Raw genomic sequence first — 24,618 nt, 5'->3', positions numbered from 1 at the left:
TAAATCCTACCAGGGTATTCTTTCATGTGAGGAAGGTATCCAGCTAGCTTAGAGAATGTGAAGGTTCTACTCAGGCAGGTGCTCTTAATATCTGAAATAACACAAGGAGGGTCACCTGAGGTCTCCCTTCACCAGTAAAGCTGGAAAGTTACCATATGACCTTTACAGTGTTGGTGCTATGTAAACCCCAACATAAAATCTAATAACGATGGTTTTGATGAACAAGACACATTTAGGATATTTAGCATGGTAAAGGTTAAGAGACTGTAATGTACAAGTCCATTTAAGATATTTATCTTGCACAACCAATAAGTAATAAAGCGAGCCTGACAATTTAACTTATCAACTTTACATTACCTTGGTGTTTAGGACTCGGGCCAAATGAATAGATATGTAAATTTTATCTTTGAACATATGATTAAACATATCAACTTTATATTACCTTCGTGTTAAGGACTCTGGCAAGAAGAAGAGGTATGTAAAGTTCAGCTGAATAAACAAAATTTAAAAAGTCTATTATGTTATAGGAGGAGAGATTCCTGATGCCACTACAATACATCAGATACGTAAACAACGTCAAATGGCAAGAGACATGGGAGATTTCCTACCCCTCGATGATACAGTCAAGTTTGAAAATACCAAATCTCGCCTTATAAGGTAAGGCATCTTTGTCAGTATGTGGAAAAAACAACAAGAACACCAGTCAGAAATGCAATGAAATGTCAGTTTTATGATCAAAGAAACAATAGTTTTGATAAAAAATTAAGTTCTTTTTAGCTCGACTATTCGAAGAATATGAGAGCTATTGTAGTCGCCCCGGCGTCGGCGTCCGCGTCAGCGTCCGCGTCGGCGTCTGCGTTGGTTAAAGTTTTTTGTAAAGTCAAATATCTCATTTATTACTTGAGATATTCAATTGAAACTTACAATACTTATTTATAGTAACAAGGTTCATCAGATTGACAAGTTGGATAACTCTGCCTACAATATTGACAGAATTATGCCCCTTTTTAACTTAGAAATTTTGGTTAAAGTTTTTTGTAAAGTCAAATATCTCAATTATTGCTTGAGATATTCAATTGAAACTTACAATACTTATTTATAGTAACAAGGTACATCAGATTGACAAGTTGGATAACTCTGCCTACAATATTGACAGAATTATGCCTCTTTGGAACTTAGAAATTTTGGTTAAAGTTTTTTTGTAAAGTCAAATATCTCAATTATTGCTTGAGATATTCAATTGAAATTTAAAATGCTTTTTTATAGTAACAATGTACATCAGTTTGCAAAATTGCATAACTTTGCCTGCAATATTTGCAGAATTATTTGCCCTTTGAAACTTAGAAATTGTGGTTAAAGGTTAAAGGTATTCAAAGATATTTACTTGAAACTTTACACATGCACTTAGGGTCATAATTGGAGGGTCATAATTGTATGTCACTGACCAAGTTCCATAACTCTATCTTGCATTAAGGCTGATTCATATCCCCTTTTCTACTTAGTCTCTTGGTTAATGTTTACATACACGTTTTTACATATCTCAATAACTATTAAAGATATTTATTTAAAACTTCACATATGCATTTAGGGTCATAATTGTAGGTCACTGACAAAGCTCCATAATTCTATCTTGCATTTAGGCTGATTTTTCTCCCCTTTTTCAACTTAGAAATTCATGGTAAAGTTTTGCTTGTAAGCTGTTATCTCAATAACTACTGAAGGGTTTGTGCCTTTTTTGGGACAATTTAATGCATTCATAATAATAAAGCAGTAATTTACTTGATAAAACATCTTAATAACAAGCCTAAATTGTACCTTTTCTGTCAAATTTATGTATTCATAGGTAATTAGTATTATTATACTCAATAAAACACCCTTGTGACATTACCTTCCGAAAATTTAAGCCAATACTGTATAATTAAACTCTCTCTAAGGCCTATAACATGAATTTATAAAAAAAATTTAGCCCTTTTGTGAACTTAAAAAATTTAACATTATCAAAGCTCTTTTACTATCAAGCACTTAGAATAGTCGAGCGTGCTGTCCTACCGACAGCTCTTGTTTTTTTCACACTGACTCTCAAACGTGTAGTTGGAAAATCCCTTACTTGACCTTTTATGTGTTGGGTAGTTGTCAATCTTTTGTGGAGAAACAGGTTTTGTATACAAGGCAAGTTATGAGATTTAAACTTGTTATTATGTTCAACTAACAAACAACATTACCAAGATATTTAGCATGATGAAAAGGGTTGATAATTTACATGTTGTAGGGAAGATGACAATGATAAGAGTGATGACGAGGATGAAAGGATTGACTTCTCCTCCAATCAGCACGCCATAGAGAGACAGAAAGTGAAGGAGAATTTCCTCCGTGCTGAACACGGTATGTGGCTAATATTACATGTTTTGAATGATGTTGCTACTTTCACTTTAAGAGAATGTTGTCGCGATGATGTCATGGGATGCTGACATAATTGTTTGTTTATTGTTTTATGTACCCTGAAGAAGTTTGTTCAGCAGAATCATTGGTATATGAAAGGGAATTTTAAGAATTTGTTGTTGACTACTTGTTATTGTTTAATAATGTCTCTGCAGTGCAAAAACATGGACCGTTTGTTTGATACCCAGCTTCTGCCAACAAGAATTACTAATACTCTTAGCTCCAGTAGGTGAGGTGGTTTTGACCCCTGGTGTTGCTTGAATTTTGTAACACCTGCAGTAAGCCAAAATCATCTTTCCTTTTTCGGCACTTATGGCTTAAATTGTGTTGGTGCACTGTAAAACCAAACAAAGAAACTTATACTGTGTCATTCAGATGATACTATTAACTGAGACCTGATTACTGTGCTTTACATGTATTAAAAATAAATTCTGGAATGAGGAATGTTTGTAACACTTACACTTTCACATATATCGCGTTGTTATATTGTAGGGAGTGATGAAGGCAGTGACCAGGAGAGGGAATGGGAAGATCAGCAAATACAGAAAGGTGTCAGTGTTATACAACAGGTAAATTGACACCTTATCTTTATGCCCCCACAATGTGGGAGCATATAGCGTTGCACTTGTCCGTCAGTCCGTCCGTCAGTCCGTCCCGAAATCTTGTGAACGCAACTCTTCTTTAACCGGATGGCAGATTTTGCTTAAACTTACAGGGATTAACAACCTTAATGTGTAGATGGTAGTAAAGGAAGGAATTTTTGCTGCGACCAAATTTAACAGAATTATGGCCCTTTGTTGATTTTTTCACTAGATACTATGTAGAAATTTTGTGAACGCAACTCCTCTTAAACCGGATGGCAGATTTTGCTTAAACTTACAGGGATAAACAACCTTAATGTGTAGATGGTAGTAAAGGAAGGAATTTTTGCTGCGAACAAATTTAACAGAATTATGGCCCTTTGTTGATTTTTTCACGATATACTATGTAGAAATTTTGTGAATGCAACTCCTCTCAAACCAGATGGCAGATTTTGCTTAAACTTCCAGGGATGAACAACCTTAATGTGTAGATGGTAGTAAATGAAGGAATATTTGCTGCAACCAAATTTAACAGAATAATGGCACTTTGTTGATTTTTTCATTATATACTATATAGAAATTTTGTGAACGCAACTCCTCTTAAACCGGATGGCAGATTTTGCTTAAACTTCCAGGGATTAACAACCTTAATGTGTAGATCGTAGTGAAGGAAGGATTTTTTGCTGCGACCAAATTTAACAGAATTATGGCCCTTTGTTGATTTTTAGTTTTCAACTTGTGGCACATGTAGTCCAAAAAATATTTGACCTAGAGTCATAAGATTGACAGAACAGTGGCGTGTGGGGGCATCAGTGTCCTATGGACACATTTCTAGTTTTAGCTTGACTTGTTTTTAAATAAAGGTAGATCTATTGTTATTTTATATATATATTTTTTTAAATAGAGGTATTGTTACAGTCATATTGGCGTTGCCAATGCCGTTGCTGTCCGCAAACTTGTACCTTGATCATAACTTTTTAAGTTCTTTGTGTATTGTCTTCATACTTGGTTACAACAACCATTAGGACAAGACCTTTTAATAGACCAGACTATCTTTTTATAATGTCTTGTATAACTTTTGTAATGTTCCATTTACTAAAAAGCTCTGTTTGGACCAATTTATTCCCTAACATACAAAGTTCTAATATTTAAAAGTATATTTCATTACAGAAAAGGGGGTAAATGGAACTTTTTTAAAATTACATTTAGTGTTAAATTCATTTCCTTCATTAGACACAATTCATTTCCTTATATAAATGATAAGGGTATGAATTAGAAAAAGTCATTTACTTTCTTGAATAGGTCCATAGTGGACAAATTCATTTTCTTAAATAAAACTGGAAACCCATAGATTAAATAAAAAGGCCTGTATTGGACAAATTCCTTAACATGAAAGGCTTGGTATTGGGCAAATTCATTTAGAGGTATGGCTTCAGTAGTAACAAAATAACTTTGTATAAATGACTCAATTTTGCTGGTGAAAAGAACAAAAAATAGCAGTCAGTACTCTTGACTTGGGGATATACAATCTAGTGTCTAACTCTGCTATTTATAATTAGGTACCTTCTACACAAGATCTGTTAAGCTACGACCAAGACAGCCAGCCAGCAGCAGACGCCATGTTTAGTAACGGTTTCCAAGGTAACAATGGTTTCCACGGTAACATGCCACCTGCTGAAGGAGGATTCCAGGGTCTGCCTAAGATGAGGATGTTAAAGTCAACTGAAGATATCACACTTGAGTCACTCATCAAAAGACTAAAAGATAGGTGAGCTCTGAATTCTAGCGCAATATATGAGCCGCGTCACGACAAAACCAACATAGTGGGTTTGCGACCAGCATGGATCCAGACCAGCCTGCGCCTCCGCGCAGTCTGATCAGGATCCATGCTGTTCGCTATCAGTTTCTGTATTTGTAATAGGGTTTGTAAGCGAACAGCACGGATACTGATCAGACTGCGCGAATGCGCAGGCTGGTCTGGATCCATTCTGGTCGCGAACGCATTACGTTGGTTTTGTCATGACGTGGCTCATATTTGTATTACTATATATGCTATGTTTATCAGGAAGCAGTGAAGCTGGTTTTGTTGAAAATTGGTGGCACTACCGAAGTTTTGTGCTGAAAAATCACAGGATACCTTCTGTAAAATGCACACTGAAAATAATTTTAAAAAAAAGAACAAAAGGAATAAATTTCCTTTAAAAAAGACTTCACACCAGGTTATTAATGTGTTAGTATGACAGGCACATAGATACATAATGACATAACAACTCTAGAAGTATTTACGGTAGTGCGGAATATGTAATAATTGACCTGGATGTACATTTATATATCTCATCCTCTGAAATTGACCATATTATCACATCCTTTGTAAATGATCATATTTTCTTCAGAATCCTTTCAGGTTTATAGTTTTAAAAATACTAGATTTGTAAATTTCTTTTCTAGTTTTGTAAAAAAAACAACTTCGTAACATTTCAATATCAAAATTTGACTTCTGTGAAGAATAAACTGAAAAAATAAAATCATTAATAAAGAAATGAATGATATTAATAAAGTTTTATTTTACAGCAGGAAGGTAAGAATTTCTTTTAATGAATCTGGAAAATTAAAGGATAAACAGAAATACATTTCAGAAAGATTCATAGGATAATCAATCCCATGTAGATTTTAAAGAAATAAGTACAATAAAAATATACCAAGGGCCTGTTTTCCAATAGATTTTTCAAAACAGAAAAATATGTGTGTTGAAGTTTCTTAACAGACAGATTTAAAGAACATAATCTTTGGGGGCGTCCGTGGCCGAGTCGTTAGGGTAGTTGACTTAAAGCACTTGCCCTCACCGCTGTGGGTTCGAATCCTGACAGGGACTTTGGATTCTTTCATGTGAGGAAGCTATCCAGTTAGCTTACGGAACGTCGGTGGTTCTACTCAGGTGCCCGTTCATGCCTGAAATAATGCACGGAAGGGCATCTGAGGTCTTCCTCAACCAGTAAAGCGGGAATGTCGCGATATGACCTATACTGTGTCGATGTGACATAAAACCCAAAACAAACAAACAAACGTAATCTTTGACTTGAGTTACAGTCTTTGATGCCATAAAATTGAAATAAATCAAAAAGAAGGTAACATTATCATGATAATAGATCCCTGCCAACAGGAACTTGCATGTTGTCTGGTCGGACTCTTTCCTGCTTTTTTTTCAGTCTTTTGAATTGTACCTTAAATTTGAGGACTTTATTCTTTGACAGTTTCAAATTTTAACGCAAACTTTAATGTTTCCACAAAATTAGTAAAAGGTGAAGCTGAGTGAAACTTAGTGAAAGTAACAAGGCTGTAAATATAATATTTGAACCATCAAAAATTCCAGATTAACAAGTATGGATGAGGTTCATCGGACACACAAGCAGGAGTCGGACAAGTTGGAACACGATATAGAGGACTCACAGATGAGCATCGTAAATTGTGAAGCAAGTGCACCAAAATTGGAGGACCGATTTCGGTTCTTCCAAGAAATGAGGGGGTATGTTCGCGACTTGGTTGAATGTTTGAATGAAAAGGTGGGTTCCTAATACATGTTGGGGTGGCCTCCTGTGACATGTTCAGTGTGAGGGTGGGGCAGTAAAAAAAAAATTTAAAAAAATTGAAGCTATTTGATACAGCTGGCTTAAGAATGCATATAATGATTCATTTCTATTTGTAATTAAGAGAATGCAAAATATTCAAGAATATTTTGCTGAATTTAAGTTGTTACGCTTTTTCCTCAGACATGATTTCTTTTTTAAATACGACAGCGCTAAATGATATATAAAGGCATTATAATTTTGTAAGCCAGCTGTGTCAATAAAGGTGTGGGACAGACAGAGGCCATGTGTTTTGGGGTTGGGTTTACGTGTCATCCTTGCTGTTTCTGTCTTTTATCTGTCTTTAGCTTTATATCTCAACTTTAAATATATTACAAAAATGAACATTGTTATCCATGATACTTTTTCAGCAGGAGTATATTTGATTTTTGATAAAAAGTTATTTACCATTTAGTTGAGGTGATATATATGTTATTATTATAACAGAGAATGATTTGTCTTCGAAATTATGCTGTTGACAGAAAGCTCTACCACATGATAGGAACCTGCATGGTTTCTTAAAATATCTTTTTAGGTTTCTTAGTATGCATTTTAAGACAGTATACATGACTTAAGGTTCTTAGAATGTATTTTAAGATGGTAAATATGACCAAGATAGGTCGGTATTTAATCTATGGGTTTCCAGTTTATGTTGAAACATTCTTCATCCACCAAAGTGGTTTTACAGGCTAAAATGATTAGTGGTTTTACTTGGACATTGACATACATTTTGTCACCGCAGTGCAACAACTTGTTAACTCCTATTAAATTTAGAAGAACTTTACCCATTAGTGCACTTAGATGATGATTTCTGTTTATTACATAATTCCAAGACTTTGATATTTAGTATTCATTATACATATTGCACAACTTGGAAAATTCCTGGCAAATTATAGATTGTTAACAATAAGGAATAAGTAAATCTATATTGGATTACTTACAAGTAGATTTGAAAAATTGAAAAAAATTTGATACCATAGAGTCTTGATAGACGAGTTAAGTTGTGCACAACTGGGATAAAGGTAGGTTATATGCTCACGGATAAGTGATTAAACATCGCTTTCCTGGTCTTTCTGTCCAGATAAAGGTAATGTTGCTAACCGGTGGAAACTGCATGGGATAGTCCTTTCTTTTATGTTACCTTTTTTCCCGATTTCTTTAAAAAGATAATGTACATGTAAGAAAAGTGAATTTATTTGAATTGAGGTATAGAATAAGTGTATTACATAAAATTGAGATACGTTTAAGTTAAATGTTCTGGCAATAATATTTGGTAAGAAGAGTAAACTTAAATCCACTATCAGTAAAACTTTTTGGGGTGGAAAAATTGAATGTTAATTATAATTTAATGTAGAAAATGTGTTTATTTTTGTTCGAAGCTAGATATTTAATATCAATTAAATGAAAAAAAAATGAAAGTTTTATCTGTACTACATTTATAGTTTACAATCGTTCTACAACATGGTTTATTTTTCTATGTTTTAGGTTCCGATGATCAATGACTTGGAGACGAGGATGAATAATTTACTCAGAAATAGGTCGGCCAAATTTGCGAGCCGTCGTCAACAGGATATACAAGATCAATGCCAAGCTTACATGACAAGTCGGTATTTGATTGTCATGATTTTTAGTGCCTCATGGCATATATCTCATTAACTTGTTAGTTCCCCATGGTTTTTTTGTGTGTGTTTTTTCCCTCATGGTTACATATCTAGTCCTTCTAAGTATGTCTGAAGTCAGGTTTACGTGTTAGTTCATGTCTATATGGAGTTTTCCCTCATTTGATGATATTAAATTCAAAACTTAGTGATGTTTTATATATAAAAAGAGTCTTGTATTACTTGATTTATGAAACTTTTGTCCAAAATTTTTGTTTTAATCCCATTCATTTTCTTGATACCTAAATACAGACAACGAAAGTTTTTATAAAGATAAACTGTTGAAAATTCTAGGAAGAGGACTTACTTCTAATATTGAGAATAATGTAAGGCCATAGAGTTCTATCATAGATTAAGCCAAATTTTCAAGTTTACTGACTTTTTAATCTGTTATTGCAAGGAAAATTAAGCAATTATTATACCCCCACCACAAAATGTGGGGGGGGCTATAATGGATTCGCTTTGTCGCGTCGGTCCGTCCGTCGGTCGGTCGGTCCGTCTCCATTTTCATGTCCGCTCTATAACTCCTATACCAATTGAAGGCTTTTCTTCAAACTTGGCTCAAATGTTCACCTCAACAAGGGGATGTGCAGAACCCATATTGCCCATGTGTCAGCTCAAGGTCAAGGTCACAATTGAAGGTCAAATATCAAACACCATCAAATATTACACAGTATGTTGTGTCCGCTCTGTAAGTCCTACACTACTTGAAAGATTTTCTTCAAACTTGGCTCAAATGTTCACCTCAACAAGGGGATGTGCAGAACCCATGTCGCCCATGTGTAAGGTCAAGGTCACAATTGTAGGTCAAATATCAAACAATCTAATATTACACAGTATGTCATGTCCGCTCTGTAAGTCCTACACTACTTGAAAGATTTTCTTCAAACTTGGCTCAAATGTTCACCTCAACCAGGGGATGTGCAGAACCCATGTTGCCCATGTGTCAGCTCAAGGTCAAGTCACAATTGTAGGTCAAATATCAAACAATTAAATATTACACAGTATGTCATGTCCGCTCTGTAAGTCCTACACTACTTGAAAGATTTTCTTCAAACTTGGCTCAAATGTTCACCCTAACAAGGGGATGTGCAGAACCCATGTTGCCCATGAACCAGCTCAAGGTCAAGGTCACAATTGAAGGTCAAATATCAAACGATCAATATTACACAGTATGTTGTGTCCCCTCTGTAAGTCCTACACTAATGGAAAGATTTTCTTCAAACTTGGCTCAAATATTCACCTCAACAAGGGGATGTGCAGAACCCATGTTGCCCATGTGTCAGCTCAAGGTCAAGGTCACAATTGAAGGTCAAATATCAAACAATCTAATATTACACAGTTTGTCATGTCCGCTCTGTAAGTCCTACATTAGTTGAAAGATTTTCTTCAATCTTGGCTCAAATGTTTATCTCAACAAGGGGATGTGCAGAACCCATGTTGCCCATGTGTCAGCTCAAGGTCAAGGTCACAATTGAAGGTCAAATATCAAACAATCTAATATTACACAGTATGTCATGTCCGCTCTGTAAGTCCTACACTAGTTGAAAGATTTTCTTCAATCTTGGCTCAAATGTTCATCTCAACCAGGGGATGTGCAGAACCCATGTTGCCCATGTGTCAGCTCAAGGTCAAGGTCACAATTGTAGGTCAAATATCAAACAATTAAATATTACACAGTATGTCATGTCCGCTCTGTAAGTCCTACATCCTACGTCCCTAAGGGGATGTGCAGAACTTATGTCACTCTTTTGCTGGCTTAAGGTCAAGGTCACACTTGAAGGTCAAAAATTGACTTAGAAAATATTCTTAAATTTTAACATTTATTTGAATATTTTTAAATTTAGAAAATGTATTGCTTGAAACTTAAAATATTTTTGAAGGGTCACAATTCCGATATGCTGTTTGTTTAAGTTTCATAACTCTGTATTGCATTTTAACAAAGTTATGCCCCTTTTTAAGTCTTCAAATTTACATACAATCAAATATTAGACAAAATGTTGTGTCCGCTCTATAAATCCAATACTAATGGAAGAATTTTCTTCAATCTTTACTCAAATTTTCACCTCAACAAGGTTATGTGCAGAATCCATGTCACCTTTGTGCCAGCTAAAGGTCAAGGTCACACTTGAAAGTCAAAAATTGACTTAGAAAATGTTCTTAAATTTTAACATGTACTTGAATAATTCTGAAACTAACGCAGGCATTTGCTTGAAACTTAAAAGATATATGAGGTGTGGCAAATAAGATATGCAGGTCAAGTTTCATTACTCTGTATTGAATTTGGACAAAGTTATGCCCCTTTTTAAGTCTTCAAATTTACGTACAACCAGAACTAGACAATATATTGTGTCTACTCTATAAATTCTATACTAATGGAAGGATTTTCTTCAAACTTTTACTCAAATGTTCAACCAAACTGTGTGATGTGCAAAACCAATCTACCCTTGTGTCAGATTAAGGTCAAGGTCACACTTGAAGGTCAAAAATTGACTTATAAATAAAATGTTTAATACATTGGGAAAATGAAAGGTTATTTGTAACTGTTTCGAACATGATTTGATATATATATATTTATACTATTACCTGTACAGTTAGTCTTTTTTTCACCAGAGATAATTTCTTTTTATGTATTTGTTCCACATAAGTTATTCCCTTAACCACCTTTCCAAGTGGTCTTCTGTCAAGGACATTGGTGGGGGTATGAATCGCATTCAGCGATAGTTCTAGTTATTAATAAAGGGAGTGGAAAATATGGAAAGAAAATTTGCAAAATTTTAAATGCTCCGCTTTACATAAGTCAGCTTGTGAAAAGATAAAGTTTTTTTTTCTTATTCCTGATACTATTTATAACTCCAAGCATTGTAATGTTTATTATATGGTGGGTGGGCTAGTTTTGTCAATTTAAACAAACACAAAGGTAAGTGAATTTTATGGTCAGAAATTTTTTTATTAACAATTCTTCCTCTTTTATCATTGTTAACAATAGAAAATGGTAAGTTTAATTGTATGACTAAAGTTTATTTATTTCAATACTGGTGAATGTGTGATTTTCTCGATTGTATAAAAGATTATTTTATGTTTCAGACAAAGCACAAGTTGTTGTAGATCATGACAATCAGCTTAGACAGCGTAGGATAGCTGAAAGAGAGGCTAGAAGGTGAGCCCTATAGTTTTGTTGGTAATATTAGTTAATTTCTAACCACCCTAGTATTCACTTTAGGCCAATATGTTAGAGTTTATCAATGTAGTAGCTAACAGAAAGTCGGTGAGTCTACTCTGGAGTTTGCCCATGTCTAAAATAATACAGAACAGCTTCATTTACTAATCACCAGTTAAGTCAGATAATCACCATATGAGTTTAGTATTGATGTGGCTAAAAGCCAGACCAAGAAAAAAATCAAAGCACAGAAGGCGCTGAATTTGTTTGGTCTCAGAATGTCAGACAGGTGAAGGTTGTGAGATTATAAACGAATTTGTTTTTGTATAGTGCCACCAATGCTTTTCAGCGTTTTAATTGTAGTTAATTGGCTATAAGACTTATTGCAACACTGAATATTCAATTCAATGTTTATTTGACTTAAACAATTTGGGGAAAAAAATGTGTTGCCTTAGCTGGGATTCGAACTCCAGACCTCTGGCTTTTGAAGTGAGCGCGCAACCCCTCGGCCATGTTGAAGTTATATGTTAACGGCTTGAAGAAAACCATATTATTCTAAATTAGGGTTTGTAACCCTTATTATTTAGACGCTAACTTTTGTTTAACACAGATGTAATAATCATGGAGCTTACTATAAGCATGTATATCTATAAAGAATAAAATAATATTAGAAATCTTCGACCAATGGGAACTATTTTGCTTGAAAATTAATGCGCCTGTCATTTGACCATCTTTACCCAGTGATCTCCCCTGAATTTTTTGGCGTTAGTGTACATATAAAGGGAAGTAACCGCTTCAAAAAGGCGGACTACTTTCGGCATTTGCAATCAACAGCATCAGGGTCTGAAATTTCGCTACCATTATTTGTTTGGTCTGACGACCCAAACAAATAATTATTTGTAATGTGTTATTAAAGCTGCATAGCTCAAGATGAGCCAAACAATTTCAAGAAAATCAGCTTTGAGAAAAATGTACAGTAATAATATTCATGATTTAAATAATGATTTACAGTTCATTTGTTGTATGCAATGAATGACTGATTTTGTAGTATTTATTACAATATTTTTTACTGCGTGATTTGAGTAATTTTTGCATATTTTGACCTTTTTTTAGCTCACCTGTCACAAAGTGACAGGGTGAGCTTTTGTGATCGCTTTTCGTCCGGCGTCCGTCCGTAAACTTTTACTTTAAATGACATCTCCTCATAAACCACTAAGCCAATTTCATCCAAACTTCACAGGAATGTTCCTTTGGTGGTCACCTTTAAAAATTGTTCAAAGAATTTAATTCCATGCAGAACTCTGGTTGCCATGGCAACCGAAAGAAAAAACTTTAAATATCTTCTTTTAAAAAACCATAAGAGCTAGAGCTTAGATATTTGGCATGAAACATGTTCTAATGGGTGTCTACCAAGTTTGTTCAAATAAAAGCCCTGGGGTCAAAATTGGCCCCGCCCGAGGGGGTCATTGATTTTCCCTATATGCATATAGTAAAAACTTAAAAAATCTTCTTTTAAAGAACCAAAAGAGTTAGAGCTAAAATATTTAGCATGAACATGTTCTAATAAGTGTCTACCAAGTTTGTTCAAATAAAAGCCCTGGGGTCAAAATTGGCCCCGCCCCGGGGGGGGGTCATTGATTTTCCCTATATGCATATAGTAAAAACTTATAAAATCTTCTTTTAAAGAACCCAAAGAGCTAGAGCTAAGATAAATAGAATGAAACATCTTCTAATAGGTGTCTATCAAGTTTGTTCAAATAAAAGCCCTGGGGTCAAAATTGGCCCCGCCCCAGGGGTCATTGATTTTCCCTATATGCATATAGTGAAAACTTATAAAGCTTCTTTTAAAGAACCCAAAGAGCTAGAGCTAAGATATTTAGCATGAAACATCTTCTAATAGGTGTCTATAAAGTTTGTTCAAATAAAAGCCCTTGGGTCAAAATTGGCCCCGCCCCAGGGGATCATTGATTTTCCCTATATGCATATAGTAAAAACTTATAAAATCTTCTTTTAAAGAACCCAAAGAGCTAGAGCTAAGATATTTAGCATGAACCATGTTCTAATGGGTGTCTACCAAATTTGTTCAAATAAAAGCCCTGGGGTCAAAATTTGCCCTGCTCGGGGGGTCATTGATTTTCCATATATGTGTAAAGCAAAAACTTCTTTGAAAAAAACCAAATAGCTAGAGTTTAGATACTAAGCATGAAACATCTTCTAGTGAGTGTCTACAAAGTTTTTTCAAATAAAAGCCTTTGGGTCAAAATTGGCCCTGCCCCGGGGATCATTGATTTTATTTATGTGTAAAGCAAAAACTTATAAAATCTTCTTTGAAAAAACCTAAATAGCTAGAGTTAAGATATTTAGCATGAAACATCTTCCAGTTAGTGTCTTCAAAGTTTGTTCAAATAAAGCGTTAGGGTCAAAATTGGCCCTGCCCTGGGGGACATTGATTTTCCTTATATGTGAATAGCAAAAACTTAAAAATCTTCTTTAAAAAAAAAAACAGAATAGCTAGAGTTTAGATATCAAGCATGAGACATCTTCTAGTGAGTGTCTCCAAAGTTTGTTCAAATAAAAGCCCTGGGGTCAAAACTGGCCCCACCCTAGGGGTGTCATTGCTTTTAACTATATGTGTATAATTAAAACTTAAAAAATCTTTTTTAAAAAAAACTCAACGAGCTAGTCCTTAGCGTGTTTAGCGTGAAATATCTTCTAATGGGTGTCTACCAAGTTTGTTCAAATAAAAGCCCTGGGGTTTAAACTGGCCCCGCCCTGGAGGCCTATATACAGGTAAGCGACTTCAGGGCCATCATGGCCCTCTTGTTGGTAATTTACATGGATTAAAAGATACCTCAAGTCAATACAGTTTGCTGTTGTGGTTTGAATCTTGAAAAAGAGCATTAATTTCTTTTATTTTGAAAAGTGACTTATCAATCTTAAGCAAGGTCCCTGGTTCTGCTCAGGTGTCAGTTTGTGCCTATAGTTCTGATACATGTGACAACTGAGATAATTTTCATTCAGCCAGTAATGCTAGACAGTCACCAAATTGAATTCTGTCATGCAATGCAACTTGTTAAATTGGGGTGGGGGTGTAACTGCACACCAACACATTTTATGTCACATGCAGCCGAAACAGGAAAAATGATTTCAGCTAACCTTCGGGTGTTACAAACTCTAAAGCAACATCAAAGGTCAAAACCACCTACTGAAGCTTAGAGATTCATTGACTCCAGTAGTTCCAACCCATTTTGTCGCTTCTTATAATCTCACAGGGATAAACGTTGGCTGCAATTTTGATGCCTCAACCCTTAAAAGCAACCCCTCAGTCACAAAACTTGTTAAATAACAACCAATCAAATCAATTTCAAATTTTACATGGTGTTCTTTTGGTTTTCAGGGCTAAGAGCTGAATATGTTAAATAACAAGCAAACAAAAGCTATTTATAGTTTAACACAGTGTTCCTTTGTATTTCAGGGCTCGGAGACGGAGAGGGCGGGAAGGAAAGAACATCTCGGGTCATCACGAGGGTCTGTCATCTGACGATGAAGAGAATCAATCAGAAATTACTAAATATTGCCAGGAAAGAGGTGGTGATTTATCTGCTATTTGTACATGGAAACTTCAGTACACAATATGTGTATGATTAAACAATGTTTCTTCTGTGCTAGAAAATCAATTTACATTATTTCACTATTGCCTTAGCTTTTCAGATGAAAATTGTCCTGTTGTTTTGGACTTTTTTCTTACATTTTGTTTTATTTTTATTATTTTCTCGTTGTTTATACAGATTATGTACCTTATAGTATACTTAACATTAAATTAAACTGTACTTTGTATTTGAATGTTTGAACTTTTTGAAATCATTTGAAAACATTCTTTTAAGGGATTATTTTTGTTTCTGGGTCTAAATTTTAAGCATACTCAGAGATAATATTTTAAATATTCAGGAATGATTTCTGATCAAAGTTGTACTTTTGTCGTTAAAGTTTTCTTCTCTTTTGTTCTTCTATTTATAATAAGAGAGTTTTGCTTTATTGGAGTACAAGATTGAAAAGGTTTACTGTTACCAGTAATGTCATCCTTGTAAAAACAACATTCTACCTTCTGTTGTCAATTTTATACTTTTTACTTGAAACAAAAAGCAGTTAACGAAAATAAAATTTAAAAAAATCTTTAAACTTTATGTTAAAAAGTTAAAAAATTAAAAACTTGCTCATTTTCTGTGTAAACTCTGGTATTAACCAGGTTAAGATAAACATTTTTTATGTCTAGTCAAAATGCTGTGTGCCCCTTGGCTGAGGGGTTGCCTTTAATGGTTGAGGCATAAGAACTGCAGCCACTGTTTATCAGTATGTGATCATTGGGTTCGTCGAACAACTTGAGTCTATGCATTTCTTAGCTCCAGCAGGTGGGGTGGTTTTGATCCCTGGTGTTGCTTTGAAGTTTGTAACACCCGAGATCAGCCGAGATGTATTTAAGAAAGAAAAATGAATTGTTTGAATTCTAATTGAATGATTTTGTTTTCTAGATGAGATAGAGATGAGAGCATCTGAAGTGTTAGAGGATGTGGTAGATGACTTCAGTGATACAGATTGTGTTAGAGAGAGATTCATGAGCTGGAAACGTAAATACGGTGACACATATAAAGAGGCTTATATAGGACTTTGTCTCCCTAAACTTGTCAACCCATTTGTGAGACTGCAGTTAATCAACTGGAATCCATTTGATGTAAGTTTGTATTAAACATTGATTTGAAGTACTTTCCCCCTCACAGCTGTGGGTTCTTATCATGTCAGGAACTTTGGATTCTTTTATTACAAGAGGAGGCTCTCCAGCTAACTTGGGGAAAATCTGTGGTTCTTGGGGAAAAGGTTCTTGTTTGTGCTGAAATAAATCAGGGCCTCAGAGGTCTTTCTCCACCAGTTATGCTGGACAATAAGTTGTCAAAATGATCATAACAGTGTAGATGTGACTTAAAAACCAGCAAAAACAAATCTGGGTTGTGGTTGTGATCAAGTAAATGTTTTTGTGCTCCATGAGATGTTCTCAGCGACAAGTCTTTGATTTAGCATTTAACTGATGTCCGTTCTTAAAAAAATGATGCACAAAGTGGCAGCCTGGAAATGAATGTTGAGTAATTTTCTATAATCTTATAAAATATGTGTGTTGAGAACAAAAAAAGTAAGTTAGTGTCAGGGTACATAGTTAATTTCTTTCAGGATTATTCTAGAATTTCAGAATTAAAAATAAAATTGTAAGATTTATATAATTTCACAGGAACGGTGTAAAGACGTTGAAGAGATGAAATGGTTTGATTCACTGTTATTCTATGGTTTTGAAGAAGGCAGCCCAATAGATAAAGATGATGATGATAACAAACTTATACCAGCTGTAGTAGATAAGATAGTGCTACCTAAACTCTCCTGTAAGTTATCAAATCTCATTTTACCGTGTTTATAATGAGTGTAAAAACTATCTTGTTATCCTAATGGCATGTGTAATGAATTTTACCCAGCTGTTTGTGTTCTGTCCCATACATTGCCTAATTTTTTCATGTTTTAAGATTTATTTAATGCATTTTTTCACATGCTTGTGTGTCCATGTGACTTTGTACGAGAATTATTTCATGTTACAATTATGCCCTTGAATTCATATAATGCATTTGGCATTAAATATGGAACTGTACAAAGAAACTTAATGTTTTAAATGCCCTAATTTAAAAAAATGGGGGTTTAAAAGAAAATGTTACAAAATTTTAAATTTTGGGGAAATATAGATAAACAAAATTTAAAAAAACCTAGAATAATTTAGGGCAGTAAATTTTTTTAAATGCTTTGGGCATTATTTTAGAAATTTTGATATATAAAAATGTTGGTTAAAATTTAAAAGAGGGAAATTAACAAAAAGTAAATTTTAAAAAAATGTTTGAATGTCCTTTGAAAGTATTTTTTTTTCTTTTTTAATTTTTGTTTTTATTGTTTTTAATTTTGGGCAATTAATTTTAAAACCCTAAGTTTATTTTAAAAAAATGTTTCTTTGTTTTTAGCAGAAATTTTATGGACCCTTGCAACCCCAAATACTTGTGGGTTTTTGAAAAAACTTTTAAAAAGTTCTAAAAAAATTTCCAAACATTTTAATGCAAACCCCCCAAAAATACAAAAAGTGGGTTTTAGAGTATTTTGAAAACTTTGTTAGTAATGGTATTGTGTTCAAAAAGAAGTATTTCATATAAAATAGTTATAATTTTATAGAATTATTTGCTTTAGTTGGACAAATTGATAGAGGGGCGTCTGTGGCCAAGTGGTTAATTGATAGAGGGGCGTCTGTGACTAAGTGGTTAAGATCATTGACTTCAAACCACTTGCCCCTCAACGCTGTGGGTTAGAATCCCGACAGCGACTTTGCATTCTTTCATGTGTGGAAGCTCTCCAGCTAGCCTACAGAAGGTTGATGGTTCTATTCAGGTGCCCATTTTATGCCTGATGTAATGCAAGGAAGGGCACATGAGGTCTTCATCCACCAGTAAAACTGGAAAGTCGCCATGTGACCTTAAATGTGTAGGTGCAACATAAAATAAAAACCAAAAAACAAGCAACAATTGATTATACCCACTGTTTCCTTTATAAAGATTTTATCTTAAATGTAGTCCAAGAACACTTCTGAAATTAATCTTTAAAAAAAAAAATAAGATCCTTTTAAGCATAATTTATTATCTTGGATGCTTTTCAGAATTTACTGAAGGCATTGGTTTTACGAATGAAGAAAACATTAGATGATGATGTTTTTATGCCTTTATATCCAAAAACGTAAGTACTTAGTTTTGAATAACCTCTTCTTTTGAGTCTTAAAAGTAATAGAAAAGTTAGCTTTCATAAACAATATCATGTAAAGTTTTCTCAATGATTTATAAATGATTATACATACTAGTATTGATAAAGTACCCTTACCTTGTGACACCCTTTTTCTGTCATTAACTTTTTGACAATTCACTATGACAAAGCATTTTAAGAAATATTATGTTTAACGAAAATTTCTGCATTTCATTTCTTAATATATTTTACTCTGAATTTTAGAGTTCTGGAGAATAGAAATTCTGGACCAAGTGTGTTCTTTCATAGACAGTCATGGACATGTATAAAAGTAAGTATGTTAGCAAGTTAACAAGTTACTCTCTCTAATATGTATATATAGAATCTGATAGGAGTGATTAATTTTATGTTATCATTTATCAATCATATTTTACATAAAATATGCAGTGTGGCTTTAATTGTGAATACTTTTACATTTGGTTTATACAGAAATTATTTTAGTTTGATTTTGTAGGAAGCTATAAGCTTATAGACACACTTTCAAATCCGTTCCTGGAACCAATCAGTACTGTGCAATGAGTGTAAAGTTTCTTGCTCAAGGAAACAACAACTTGCCCCAGATAGGGTTTGAACCCATTAGATTACTAGTCTGACAGCTTTTAGAAAAAATATATTTTTGAATGAAGAATTTTTGATTTCGGTTACCTCTTTTGAGGCTTTCTTTTCAGTATAAATTGAAGAAAAAAGATCAAAATAAGCTGATATTCAATTATACCTTGATTTTATAATGTTTGAATGCATTATTTGAACAAGCAGAGGTGAATTATAAAAATTGTCATTTGCAAAAATCAAACACAAGCAGTGGTTTTTCTCACTATATTTGGAAGAAGCCTTAGCCTCTGATATTTGGGGGGGGGGGGGGGAATCTCAAAAGTTGCTAATTTGGAAAGTATAAAAGCTGGTGTAAGTTCAGATTTTTGGAAAAACTGCAGGATTTTAAAGAAAATTTCAACTGGGAAGATGCTTTTATAGGCCTTTATTATACAAGGTGGAAAAGTCACTGGCAAGATCAAGAATTTTTAGCTCGACTATTCGCAGAATAATCGAGCTAATGCAGTCACCCATTTGTCGGCGTCGGCGTCCCTGTGGTTAAGTTTTTGTATGTAAGCTGGTATCTCCATAACTACTGAAGGGAATGGATTGAAACTTCACACACTTGTTCTCTGTGATTATCTAAGATGATTGGCACAAGTCCCATAACTCTGATTTGCTTTTTTTCATAATTATGCCCCTTTTTCGACTTAGAAATTCTTGGTTAAGTTTTTGTATGTAAGCTGGTATCTCCATAACTACTGAAGGGAATGGATTGAAACTTCACACACTTGTTCTCTGTGATTATCTAAGATGACTGGCACAAGTCCCATAACTCTGATTTGCTTTTTATCATAATTATGCCCCTTTTTCGACTTAGAAATTCTTGGTTAAGTTTTTGTATGTAAGCTGGTATCTCCATAACTACTGAAGGGAATGGATTGAAACTTCACACACTTGTTCTCTGTGATTATCTAAGATGATTGGCACAAGTCCCATAACTCTGATTTGCTTTTTAACATAATTATGCCCCTTTTTCGACTTAGAAATTCTTGGTTAAGTTTTTGTATGTAAGCTGGTATCTCCATAACTACTGAAGGGAATGGATTGAAACTTCTTACACTTGTTCTCTGTGATTATCTAAGATGATTGGCACAAGTCCCATAACTCTGATTTGCTTTTTTTCATAATAATGCCCCTTTTTCGACTTAGAAATTCTTGGTTAAGTTTTGTATGTAAGCTGTTATCTCCATAACTACTGAAGGGAATTGATTGAAACTTCACACACTTGTTCTCTGTGATTATCTAAGATGATTGGCACAAGTCCCATAACTCTGATTTGCTTTTTTACATAATTATGCCCCTTTTTCGACTTAGAAATTCTTGTTAAGTTTTTGCGTGTAAGCTGGTATCTCCATAACTACTGAAGGGAATGGATTGAAACTTCACACACTTGGTTCTCTGTGATTATCTAAGATAATTGCCACAAGTCCATAACTCTGATTTGCTTTTTTACATAATTATGCCCCTTTTTCGACTTAGAAATTCTTGGTTAAGTTTTTGCATGTAAGCTGGTATCTCCATAACTACTGAAGGGAATGGATTGAAACTTCACACACTTGTTCTCTGTGATTATCTTAGATGAGTGGCACAAGTCCCATAACTCTGATTTGCTTTTTAACATAATTATGCCCCTTTTTCGACTTAGAAATTCTTGGTTAAGTTTTTGCATGTAAGCTGGTATCTCCATAACTACTGAGGGAATGGATTGAAACTTCACAACACTTGGTCTCTGTGATTATCTAAGATGATTGGTACAAAGTCCCATAACTCTGATTTGCTTTTTTTGCATAATTATGCCCCTTTTTCGACTCATGAATATTCTTGGTAAAGTTTTTTGCATGTAAGCTTGTCTCTCCATAACTACTGAAGGGAATGTATTGAAACTTGAAGAGTTTGTACCTTTTCGGACAATTTCATGTATTCATATAGGTAAGCATTATTATACTCAATGAAACACCCTTGTGACAAATTTTCGAATAGTCGAGCGTTACTGTCCTCCGACAGTTCTTGTTATAATTACCTTTTTGTATCCGTGTTTTATAATTGAGTAAATACATGTTTTACTTTGTTTCAGTTATTGGGGCATTTCTTATCATGGGATGGTATAATCTCGAGGAAGGTATTACAGGGCTTAGCTCTAGATGGTCTCCTCAACAGATATATATTGCTTGGTCTACAGACTGCTCCCTTCAACCAGGAAACACTTCTCAAATGTCAAACGGTAATTATTGCACTTTATGTTATAACATGTAAATTAACATATAAGGAATCGACATATCATGTTTTTATTGCACTACTGTACAGTTTCATGCATTAAGCAATCATCATTTGTACCTGATTGACCGCCTCTGTGGTTGAGGGGTTAGAGTCGATGACTTCTAATCCAGTTACCTCTCTGGCATGGGTTCGATCCCCAGGAGATGCTTTGGTAGTTTAGCACGGAGGAAGGTAGTCTAGTACTGGTGTAACTCTCCAGCAACGATGGTTAGGAAACTACCCACCTATATGACTTAAATACTGTTGGAAAAGGCGTAAAATGAAACAAACAAACAAACAAATTTGTACCTGTTGATTGCTAAAAGCATGAAACAGTCAACTGTACAGTAGTGCAATAAAAACATTAATTTCTTTATCGTTTATTTATAGTTGCTCTGCTTTGCTATAGAGCACTGTTCCTGTGGTTCTTGCTACTTCTTGTTTTAGTTACTTTAAAACTTGTATGTAGTTTATGTGAATTCATGTGTTAAACATGACTAGGAGATTTTATCTTTTAGTTCTGGTTATATGGTCTTCTAAAAAAATTCTCTTTTTAATCTATGAAATGTAATTTTGATATTTGACAAAATACAAATAGGCTAAAAGAAAAAAAAACAAAAACACCATATTTAGAAAAAATACATTTTAAATTTCAAAATGTATTTTTCAAAATATTTCAGATTGTTTCTTCTCTGCCAAAAACTTGGTTTGAAGAGCTGAACGAGGACAAGACAATACCCCAGCTTGAAAACTTTTGTCGATTTCTTTTGTATGCTGCACAGCTGTTGGAGAAAGCTGCTGTGACTTCATCAGAAATACAGCGCAAAGACCTGAAGTAAGATATATTTTGTTTCTCTTGAGATTCAGGTTTTATTTCACTGATTTTAAAGACGTCATCTCTTATCTAATCATTTTTAGCTCAAAAAGGGCAGATAACTCAAAAAGTATGACCTCCACTCCCAGTTTTTATGGTTTTAATAAATAACCGTATTGCCTCCATTTAACATCCCCAGAAAGGGCGGGGGGTTATTGGAAACAATATGGTGTATAAAATATATATTGTGTATGTCATCTATATATTTTAACTTAAATTATTTCAGAGAACAAATGAAGCAGATCAGTAAACTGTTAGTGAACATACACGCGCTAGAACATGCTATGAAACTGTCGGAGCTCTACAATCTCGCTGCTAAATGACAAATAAATGATGACGATACAGTACCTACCTTGAATATGACCAATGATGATCCAGAACTTACCTTGAAACTGACCAATGACGATCCAGCGTGTACTCTAAAATTATCCGAGTTGAATATAACTTCTAAATGATAAAACAGTGGTAAATAAGAACTCACTGTGAAACTTTCAGATTTAAGCTGTCACTGTGAAGTAACAAGGAGGGCTGTGTATGGAAACAACATGATATTGTTATATCAAAGGCTGTCTGCTAAGGGACCATGTTTTGATATAAGCTTGAATGCTGAGTAATAAAAGATCAACATTTTGTGTATGAAATATACATAAACTTCATGATGTGATTGATAGCTATGAAGTTGTTATATGAAATATGTGTTAATTTTATAAGAACTACATTGTCGAATGGAAATATGAAAAAAAAAAAAAAAAATAAACATGAACTAGAGTCGAAGTGCTAAATGGATGTGAATATTTGTGATAAACTCCGTAGATCTATAGTAAATATTTGTTTAATAAACTCTTAAGTAAAAGATTAACAGTGAATATTTGTGTTATAAATTTGGTAGATGAAAAGTGAATATTTGTAACAAACTTGGTTCATAAAAATTGAGAGAGAAAAATATAATAAACTCACCGAGTTGAGGTCAATTGGTAAATGACTATGCAATTTTTATTGGAGGGCAACATTGACATTTGTAACATAAATTAACATGCCAGGAACTTTCAAAGCTGTGTGACAGAATATTTATATGTATAGGGTGCTGTTTTCATGGCTTATCAGTAAATATCTGACATGTCGCAAATAAATCCTCACAAACAAGTCTGTACATATTACATAAATACATTTCATATTTAACATAGTATTTTATTTGTCTCTCTGTTAAGAATGAATAATTAATATCCAATTCAAGAAAATATTTTTAAGAAAGGTTGGATTTCATTGTGTTACATAATACATTGTAGTGAAATCCCCTCATACATTGTATAATCTGACAAGGAATTAAGTCTGTTTAGACATTGTACCCTATTTGTTTCTTCTTTAACACTGTACAAAGTGAAGTTAACAGCTATCGTATCATGTAAAAATTCTGATTTTTTCAAATACCATACTGAAATTGCTGTTTATAATTTTGTTCATTTTATTTATACATTCATGAGTGATACACAAGAGCAAACTCCTTGCAGGGGTTACTTCCCTTGATCTGTATGAGGAATGAAGAATAGTATGACTATGACATAATTTTTAGTTGATAAGATTAAATGTTAGTTATAATATGATTTTTTTCTTAGTAACAATTTTACCTTCTGTTACTATCAAGCCTTAGATTAGTTTATTATGCTGTATCCCTTTTGGAAACACCTGTTTACTGTTTCTATTCAGTTGAACAGTTGGTTTACAGGATAGCTGTATTAACAGTAAATTTGCATCTGACAGGCACTGTACTCTCTTACAATACATGGGTCAGTGCCAAATGGACAAGTTATATTAACTAAAAAATACTAGCACCTGAAATTTCAAACAAAGGCAAGCAAATATAATTATCATAGCCATTGGGCACATTTGTATTACCAATAATGGTCACATTATCATAAAATTATCTCCCCTTGATCATCAAGCACAAAATTACTACCCAGCACCTGTTTACAAAATAAAATATATATTTCATAAAGTGATATTTATTTGGAACCTAAACTATACACTCCCTTCACACAAAATTGTCTCTTATATACTTAACCGGACACTAATACACACTGCCATTCTGAAAGTTTACAACTGTCTCCTGTAGCATATAATTTTTGTTTTCAACAAATCCAAACAGAAATCATATTTTTATACTAAAGATAAAAAAGTGATATGAAAATTTGATTATTTTTATAACATTACATTTGTTTGTTAAGTCATGTGTAAAATGTATGGTAAATGTTTTATCATGATATGTCACATTTGTTTTTGTTTAAAGGTATTTGATATGATGGTAATTTATGTGAAATTAGGAAATAAACATGTTTGAATGATGATCATTTGTGTTTTTCTTCACATTTCATATCTTCCAAAAATTGTTAAACAGTTTGTCATTTCAAAGGAAAAGTCACATTATAATAATTATAAAGGTATAATCTCCCATGCCAAAACTTGCCATGTGAGAAACCATCATCTACCAATGCACAGTTTAGAAAAATAGCATTTACTGTTCTAGTTTTGTTTCTAGTTTGCAACATGACCAATTCAGTGTGCTTTC

At 33.8% G+C, this 24,618-nt stretch overlaps 1 protein-coding gene across 1 annotated transcript in view; it reads left to right on the top strand.

Moving 5' to 3' along the window:
• The window catches only part of LOC132719199 (PAX3- and PAX7-binding protein 1-like), a 36,975-nt gene extending 12,578 nt beyond the window's left edge, over positions 1 to 24,397 (top strand). Inside the window, exons 9-24 of the mRNA XM_060702952.1 lie at positions 528 to 657; positions 2,270 to 2,382; positions 2,932 to 3,008; positions 4,580 to 4,788; positions 6,391 to 6,580; positions 8,129 to 8,246; positions 11,389 to 11,461; positions 14,937 to 15,049; positions 15,991 to 16,190; positions 16,740 to 16,887; positions 17,658 to 17,662; positions 18,192 to 18,268; positions 18,536 to 18,602; positions 21,000 to 21,146; positions 21,862 to 22,016; positions 22,282 to 24,397. Coding sequence (XP_060558935.1) covers positions 528 to 657; positions 2,270 to 2,382; positions 2,932 to 3,008; positions 4,580 to 4,788; positions 6,391 to 6,580; positions 8,129 to 8,246; positions 11,389 to 11,461; positions 14,937 to 15,049; positions 15,991 to 16,190; positions 16,740 to 16,887; positions 17,658 to 17,662; positions 18,192 to 18,268; positions 18,536 to 18,602; positions 21,000 to 21,146; positions 21,862 to 22,016; positions 22,282 to 22,378 — 1,919 coding nt within the window. The 3' untranslated portion in view covers positions 22,379 to 24,397. The remainder of the gene's footprint in view (positions 1 to 527; positions 658 to 2,269; positions 2,383 to 2,931; positions 3,009 to 4,579; positions 4,789 to 6,390; positions 6,581 to 8,128; positions 8,247 to 11,388; positions 11,462 to 14,936; positions 15,050 to 15,990; positions 16,191 to 16,739; positions 16,888 to 17,657; positions 17,663 to 18,191; positions 18,269 to 18,535; positions 18,603 to 20,999; positions 21,147 to 21,861; positions 22,017 to 22,281) is intronic.
• The last annotated feature ends 221 nt before the right edge of the window (positions 24,398 to 24,618 follow it).

Source organism: Ruditapes philippinarum, unplaced genomic scaffold (assembly GCF_026571515.1).
Source record: "Ruditapes philippinarum isolate M1 unplaced genomic scaffold, ASM2657151v2 ctg69_1_1_1_1, whole genome shotgun sequence".
NCBI lineage: Eukaryota > Metazoa > Mollusca > Bivalvia > Venerida > Veneridae > Ruditapes > Ruditapes philippinarum.
The sequence above is the reverse complement of the archived record's forward strand: the minus strand, read 5'-3'. Positions and strand labels throughout refer to the sequence as shown.